The sequence below is a fragment of the Perkinsus marinus genome, assembly GCF_000006405.1.
Source record: "Perkinsus marinus ATCC 50983 genomic scaffold scf_1104296945006, whole genome shotgun sequence".
NCBI lineage: Eukaryota > Perkinsozoa > Perkinsida > Perkinsidae > Perkinsus > Perkinsus marinus.
In genome coordinates, this window is record NW_003211258.1 from 2,531 (window position 1) to 9,919 (window position 7,389).

Consider the following 7,389-nt stretch of genomic DNA (forward strand, 5'->3'; position numbering starts at 1 on the left):
CCGCACGCACGAGACACAGCATACCGAGGGCCTCTTCAAATCTCTCAGCACTGCCGCAGTCTACACCGAGAACGGCATGTCCATAAGGACCGGCGCAGGCACAACCACCTCTTGCTTGGATTCCGAATAGATCATTCAGCACAGCACTTACGAAATTGTAATGCAGATACCTATATGGACATCAGCCATACACAGCAGTCGAGGATTGACTCCGTACAAGCCATGCTTCGTGGCAGTATCCAGCTGATTATACAAAATATTGAAAGAGATAATGCCAGCACAGTGGGATCGATCCTGAAAGAGTTGCGAAGCCAGGATTTGAAGATAAAAAATTTGAAGTTCAAATTACCCTCGGTCCAACAACATGGACCTTGCTGTGAGCCCGAATTCTGTTGACGAGATCGTGGGCCATTTTCTGCTCTGCAATAGCAATTCTTTCTATTCCAACAATCATATGCAAGTAATAAACAGCACCCGTCCTAATGCAGCCTAGGATGTCCGGCGTACCTCATAGTGGGACAAAAGATAAAACAGTCACTGTATGAGTACAGTAGCCGCCCACCGGCTTCCTCTCGTTCTTCCAAATTGTCAAGATATTGATGGCCTCTCCGGGACACGTGGAGGACAACTCCTCCACCGCATACAGCGGGCACGGCGTTGGTCTGATGCTTCTGCTTGCAGAGCAGAATACCGCTGCTACCCGGACCCCCGAGGAGTTTATGTGGCGATACGAAAGCGAAGTCGATATAGCCGCTAGGGTGAGATGAAGGATTCATATCGACCTGAAAGGTAGCGATGAACTCACGATGAACTTGATAAGATCACGACTTTGTTGTGAGCAGCGATAGCAGCCAAGTCCCATGCCGCTATTCCGTCATATTGATGAATCAAAGTTGACACAGTAGGTATCTAATCGACAACAACGCGGCTACGCAAAAGACAAACTGGGCTACATCAAGACGGGCTCCAGTGACGTTGCTACAGGCGGAGAGGACAACTACGGGCACAGCAAAATCGTGATGATGACGATTGAATGCTGTAACCTGAGGAACGATACTTGAGTATAGACAGTAGCAAGAAGCAGTTGACCTTCTGGAGGACTCCGACCAGACCACGTACGGAGGCGGTTCCTCTGATTGGGTCCAGAGGCAAGGTCTAAGATGACAAAAATGCGCTGCAATGTTGCGAAATTCGACAGCTCCGACAACTAACTCGACTTCCACATCTGCGGATTTGTCACCACTGAACCGCTTGACGAACGATCCCGGGACTGAGGAAGATAATTTGAAAACAGCCATATCCAAGAATCGTGACGAACTATCAGTCTCACCGGCTCTCGAACGAGTGACACGAGCAAGGGGATATCTCAAAGCCAGCTCCCTGAACGGCAGGACTGAGCTATGATGAGCAACAGGGTCAATGATCAAAACCTGAAAGGGGTTGATGACGGTAGAAGTGAGCAACTGGGACCAGCATACTGCACGACGACGTCCCTTCCGTGAATTCTGTGTGGCGAAGACCCGACTACGACACATGATTTCAACGAATTTGTTAATGGCCCCAGTAGCCCCGGCGCCGCAGAAAATAACTGAACCGCTGAATATAATAACCAATTCACACAATCAAGTATGTCACCAGAGTCATCTTTAGTGCAATTGAAATACTCACGAACCTTGTCCCTCGCTTCCTCGCGGTACTGCATCGTTTGCCGCGCAGTTGCCGAAGCCAACGTGTGAGTGTTGGCGTATCTACATGAAGATAGACATAGGGACTCGACGGGAGAAACAACCCTCACGTGGGACACACAGTGGTAGTAATGAACTCCTCGATAGCCGATACGCTACGGCCTGATGCAGTGAAGTCGCAATACCTGAGCTGAAACCTCAATACTGCTGGAAAATTAATGTCCTACACCAGCTCCCTTGAAGAGCCATCGAAAGGAACAGTAACTCTCTCGTTTTCGCCAATGGACTGCTCCCTCAGAGAATTGACGAAAGCCTCATAATCGTTATCGTTATTGATGCTCGTAGGAGTCTCGACAAGGCGGGGGGACAATTTTGACATAATCATTATCGGAGATGAAGGATATCCTTATTCACGACCATCTTCTCTACCCTCGCCCTTTCTTTGGCCTCATAAGATTGCATGTTTGTGATTCCAATGAGTCATGGACAAAAGTGAGAAATCCAATTTTGATGAGTTGAGGGGAGGAAAACACGAAGAATTGAAGCACTCACTGAGTAGATGGAACTGTTGCATCGGAAGGAGCTGTCAATGCCGACCGGTTATGGTATCGTGTGCCTCCTCTCACGGAAGAACTCAGATCAAGTGCTTCAGTGGTATTCTGTTACTGACGACGTTAACTGTCAGTAAATAACTGAGTCTCCTCGTTCGATACATCGATGAATCTCCAATGGAATGCTTCGCTGAGCTTCAGGCTCGTCGCGAAAATCGAAATGAAAAAACGAGCTGGTTGATCGGAATGGTCGAAATCGCCGGAAAACCCGTCAATTCTTCCCAAGCACACTTACGCATGAAATGACGTTTGATTCTATCGTGTATCATGCAACATCAGCTCAATACAGTTCAAGGAACGACGATCCTATTGAGATATGGAAGCGCAGTGCGTCAAGACGTCTCTCACACTAATGCAAGACATGTTTGATCGCAAAGGGAACCTGTGTTCACGAAACTGGAAGGAATGTATATCATGCAGAAGTGACAGGCTTGATATTGACAGATCGAGTGTTACCAAGAAACGACTGACTCCTGTGAGGTTCGAACCCACGCTCTTCCGGCCACCTTAAGCCAGCGCCTAAGAGCACTCGGCCAAACTGTCGGTGGAACCGTCGGTGTTCATAGTATGGAGATAGTATGAATCTTGTCGTGAGTGATTATCTTACCACCATTCCATCTTTCACTGATACGAATCGTAACAACCATCCAGCGTGCCGATAGAGAGCATGCAGGACCCCTTGACACAATCGCAACCCTTCTTCAGCAATGTGAAGTCTATATTACGATCAGACGCATCGCCGGTCACGAATAGAAGCAATTATGACGATTTACCGAAGTTTTGGTCGCAAAGTCACGGAGTGAGCCATACGATAGAGAGCTTGCGATGCTCCGACACATATCTCCCAGCTGAAGAGACAGTTATGTGCATGCGCGCCAAGCATCACATCACTGATGAACGAACTCGTGTACACTGCTCTGGATTCCTCGATACCTCAGAACGCTAGTACGAGGGAGTTATCATCTAATATCTGGCATCTTATCCTGACCGAACCACATAACCAACCTCCAGCCAATTGTCTATGGCAAAGCATAGAGACGCTTTTCCGGATGTCATAACAATCCGAATCGATCCTCCGGCGGATTCTGAAGAACGCTATCAAGTTGATAGCATACTTCAGACAAGTTGATAGTTCCATCCATTCTTTCATTGACTCACTTACACAAGATTTCCCGAAAATACTGGGAAACAGAGAGCGTCTAATAATCTATCGCTTCAGCTTCTTTGGCACTTGAGCGTTCTCCTCCTCGTCTTCCGACGCGCTCGAGGTGTCCGGACTCTAAAGATACGACCATTCAGTGAAGCCGGTCACAAATAGGTAACAGTGGACCAAGACTCAATTATTCGATAATAGAGGGCCAGTGTTTCCCATCCCTACGTCTCTCTTCGACGGCGGAGGGCTGCCGCTCCCACTGTGCTGCTTGCCCGCATAGTAGGCATTCATATCCTGAAGGTCGACAAGGTCAAATAACTAAAGTCATCCGCTATCACCTTCTCGTATTGCTCCTTCAGCTTCGCCTGTTCATTCGAGTAGTGCGCTTTCACCTACCATAGGAACACCTCCCTTGACGACTAACATTCCAATCAGATATCTTGCTACATCGTCGTCCGCACTTTTCCAGGTTTCGGCCATATCCTTAGTGGTTGGAGGACCATCTCCCTGAAATAAATCACGCATCCCGGGATCGAACCGAGGCCCACTCGAATGAGCGCTGTCCACCAAGTTTAGTGCGCTACACTACTCTTTCCTTAGCCTTTTCTCGTTCAGTGTCACAGAAGAGGAAGAACGCAGTCTTCGGCTTCTTCGGCATGTTAGGGTCTCGAACCTTGAACACCGTATAATATTGAATCCTCCACCCAGGAATCGCCGAGATCCGGATTCCATTGAGAAGGATGGATATGAGTTCTACTCGAATACGATCATTCCAACCAGATGGTACACCGTTGCTCTACCCGTCCATTACATGCGCGGCGCTAACAAGGGAATCAGAACGCAGGCTAATACTCATTGGCCGCTACAACGCTCTAGCAATGAGGGCAATCCGGAACATACCGATTTCTTTGTCTTCTTGCCGTGCACAGTAGGCTTGTACTCTAAGCCGAGATCCTTATGGAGCTGCTCTGCAAGATCCACAGCAAAGTCAGCGACGCGACCGATAGTCTTGGCAAACTGAAAACAGCATCATCTCGCGTCTCCGGAATTCACGATAGAGTTATAATGAAGAAAATTCCAACATCGTCCCCCAAGATCTCAAAAGCCCCTCGAAGCCTTGTATTACGGTGATAGCCATTGCAGTGGCATCCAGTTGCGAATGGTCTGTTACTGTATCGTTGGACATAGCAAGTGATAACTACTCGCGATAACTCTGTGAGAAGACCCAAACGCGAGCTGGTGGCAGTCCGAAGCATCGACGGTCGTATTATCGTAAATAATACACCAGATCATTGGCATTGATTATTTAGATTTACTCTTCTTCTCTTTCTTAACTTTACTTGACGACGATTTCTTCTTGCTCTTCTCGTCCTTCGTCGTCTTCCTTCGCTTAGCACTCGGAGCAGAACTCTCCTCACTGGCGATGCTGAGCACAAACATGTCACACGCCATGAAATTACATCGAATAACACATTTCAACTAAGTACCATCCACGAGAGTATAGATTTGAAGTCGATCTTAAAAAACCCAGAACGCCGTCCCCTTATACTCCATTTCCAAATGATACTACCCAAACTTCTCAGCAACGCGATCCAGTGCTCGCTTATTGGGATTCAAATCGCCACTAGCCTTCAGGTCGTTGTATTGAGCCAGGAGCTTCCGATGCCTGAGAATCAATCGTAATGCTAGAACAACTGCTCCTACATTGATATCCACCGAGAAAGTCTCATCAACGCTACAGGTGCAACAAAAACCAATCAAAACCAAGCCTCGCTATGTAGGTTGCCTTTGGTCGGGAGGTATCGTAACTTGACGGTTATACGTCTACTAACGCACAGTTCTCGCTCCAGTTCAAACTATCCAGCTCCAATGATTTGAAAGCGATATCCTCCTCATCCCTCAGGAACTCTCTAAGCCATGTATTACTTCTCTCCTGCGAATATGCCGTATTCCACACAGTATCGTGTAGCCATAACACTATCAGGTTTCTCCTCAAGTAAAGACTCATAGAACCCTCGGGTCGAATCACCCTGAGAGATTTCGAGTTCTCATACCACTCCCATAGATAATCTCACCTTCGGCGGAGTCACATGCTTCTGACCCTCTTTGAAATACCTGATTCAGCGCCATAACCCACAACGCTATGATATGATCGATCAACCACATCGAAAACAAAAGCGTCTCTTTACTGCCAGAAACCACAGTCGACTCACCTCCGAGCATCTTTGGTCTCGCCTTCCTCCTCACTGGTAGGAGTCGGGCCAGACTTACTAGACTTCACGACCATAAAACAAGCAAATCGATCAATTGGGCGTGCGCCACGCCACAAACAGAAGAGCTGAAACTCTGCGACCGGTACTGGGATCGAACCAAGGACCTCCCTCCACTTGACGGAACGCATCACTGATGGCTATCAACAGAAACAAAATTCCATCATTGTGCGCATGGGAAATCGGGTGACGCTCAGTATGAAGTATCGAAATCTTGGTACCAGAATATGATATCACATCTCTTGCACGCATGAACATAAGATACTCTCTGGAGGTAGCTGTCGGATGATATCAAGCTTGTCTTTTATATAAAAAACTTATATTTTCCATCCAATTTACTGTAGATATTTCGCAGAATATCATCTGAAACACCACAGTAATCTCCCCCACTCGACAGAGTCACTTACCTCGAGTAACTCCTCAGTGGACTCACCAGCCTCAAGAGGGGGTCCGCATTCACCTGCTATGTTCCGGGACAACAACGTGGCCATCTCTGCCGTTCCGACTGATCTGAGGAAAAGACCAAGCTCACACTGTAATGGACCGGAATCCTTGAACCGTTCAAAGCGACTATCCAAGACTCAAATGCTCACTATAGACACTCGAGAGGAGTCGAGTTTCTACACCCAAGCTTGATTTCAATTCTACTCCCCACCACTGCGACGAGAAATAGCGTATACAAGACCCATTCTCGGTAATTCACCTATAATGAGCACAGTCGGAGCGTATGGTAATAGTGATAAAGATAATCAGAACGGTGAACCGAACAGGCGGGCAGCTTAGTCGTTGTGTTATCAAGAAATCGAGAATATCAGAGAGTAACGGAACACGAAACAATCGTCACCTTACCTTGGTTGTTCTGAAAACCCGTTCATCGGTAGCTCGCCCATGACTTGTGGTACTTTACGGCTCAATGAGCACATCGATCTTCTCGCAAAATTGCTATTGTAACTACGAAAAGTGGCATATTACTGCGCCAACCGAATGAATGGTACTGTACCTTTGAGCCCAAGACGATGCTCCTCTTGCACGGGCATACCGCCCAGCAGCCCCACCCAATCTCGATGAACAACCCATAGATGATGACGACTTTCGAGATGAAAACACTAAAAGTGCGGCAAACGCGATGAGAATCGTGGATAGCGCTCGCCCGAGTGATCGATACTCCCGAATTAGGACTAAACAGGAGCTAGGTAAGGCTGCGCTTGTGAATCTTATCGGTTGTATGTTTTTTCGTATGCCAAAAAGTAGTAAAAGCGTTGGAGGTTAGCCAGAACTTCCCTGTTGTGCGAGTTCAATGGGCAATCTTTCTCTTCTTAATACCTGTTTCCGCTGAAGCTTAGAAAGCTTATGCGTTACGAGTCGTAACTAACAAGAATTGGGTTGGTCTTGAGTTCTTATAGGCTCTAGCTCGAATTCGTTACTTTCTACTACATAGTTGTAACGGTTTCTGCCTACTGCGGCTGCATACGTACGCATATGCATCGTATGATATGAATTCCCCGCCAGTTTCATTGTTCCTGTCATTGCTCTAATAGCTACTTATGACCGTTTCTCTCTCTTCTCTCAAGTTTCTCCCTCTCCCAGAAAAAGTCAGGAGGGCCCACTTTCCCCTGAGGAGTACTATGCACTGAGCTACCCCAAGCGTCTGGTGTATAGGACCAAGTACA

The 7,389-nt window shown here is 47.3% G+C and overlaps 3 protein-coding genes across 3 annotated transcripts in view; all 3 read right to left on the bottom strand.

Annotated features, from left to right (window-relative positions):
* Pmar_PMAR013039 (hypothetical protein) overlaps window positions 1-2,064 on the bottom strand; it is a gene marked incomplete at both ends in the record, with an annotated part of 2,186 nt that extends 122 nt beyond the window's left edge. The window contains 12 exons of the mRNA XM_002779923.1: window positions 1-170; window positions 218-294; window positions 350-507; window positions 563-782; window positions 829-909; window positions 954-1,043; window positions 1,090-1,155; window positions 1,206-1,270; window positions 1,331-1,588; window positions 1,636-1,748; window positions 1,796-1,870; window positions 1,913-2,064. Of these exons, the coding sequence (XP_002779969.1) occupies window positions 1-170; window positions 218-294; window positions 350-507; window positions 563-782; window positions 829-909; window positions 954-1,043; window positions 1,090-1,155; window positions 1,206-1,270; window positions 1,331-1,588; window positions 1,636-1,748; window positions 1,796-1,870; window positions 1,913-2,064 (1,525 nt within the window). The remainder of the gene's footprint in view (window positions 171-217; window positions 295-349; window positions 508-562; window positions 783-828; window positions 910-953; window positions 1,044-1,089; window positions 1,156-1,205; window positions 1,271-1,330; window positions 1,589-1,635; window positions 1,749-1,795; window positions 1,871-1,912) is intronic.
* A 1,439-nt stretch (window positions 2,065-3,503) lies between these two features.
* On the bottom strand, window positions 3,504-4,635 carry Pmar_PMAR013040 (conserved hypothetical protein; the record flags this gene model as incomplete). Its single annotated transcript, XM_002779924.1, has 7 exons — window positions 3,504-3,575; window positions 3,675-3,743; window positions 3,788-3,841; window positions 3,897-3,956; window positions 4,039-4,122; window positions 4,350-4,466; window positions 4,576-4,635. 7 exons carry the CDS (start codon window positions 4,633-4,635, stop codon window positions 3,504-3,506), a joined length of 516 nt encoding a protein of 171 aa, XP_002779970.1.
* Window positions 4,636-4,751: 116 nt separating this feature from the next.
* Pmar_PMAR013041 (High mobility group protein B1, putative) lies at window positions 4,752-5,736 on the bottom strand (the record flags this gene model as incomplete). Its single annotated transcript, XM_002779925.1, has 5 exons — window positions 4,752-4,875; window positions 5,020-5,115; window positions 5,376-5,479; window positions 5,525-5,564; window positions 5,663-5,736. 5 exons carry the CDS (start codon window positions 5,734-5,736, stop codon window positions 4,752-4,754), a joined length of 438 nt encoding a protein of 145 aa, XP_002779971.1.
* Window positions 5,737-7,389: the final 1,653 nt, after the last annotated feature.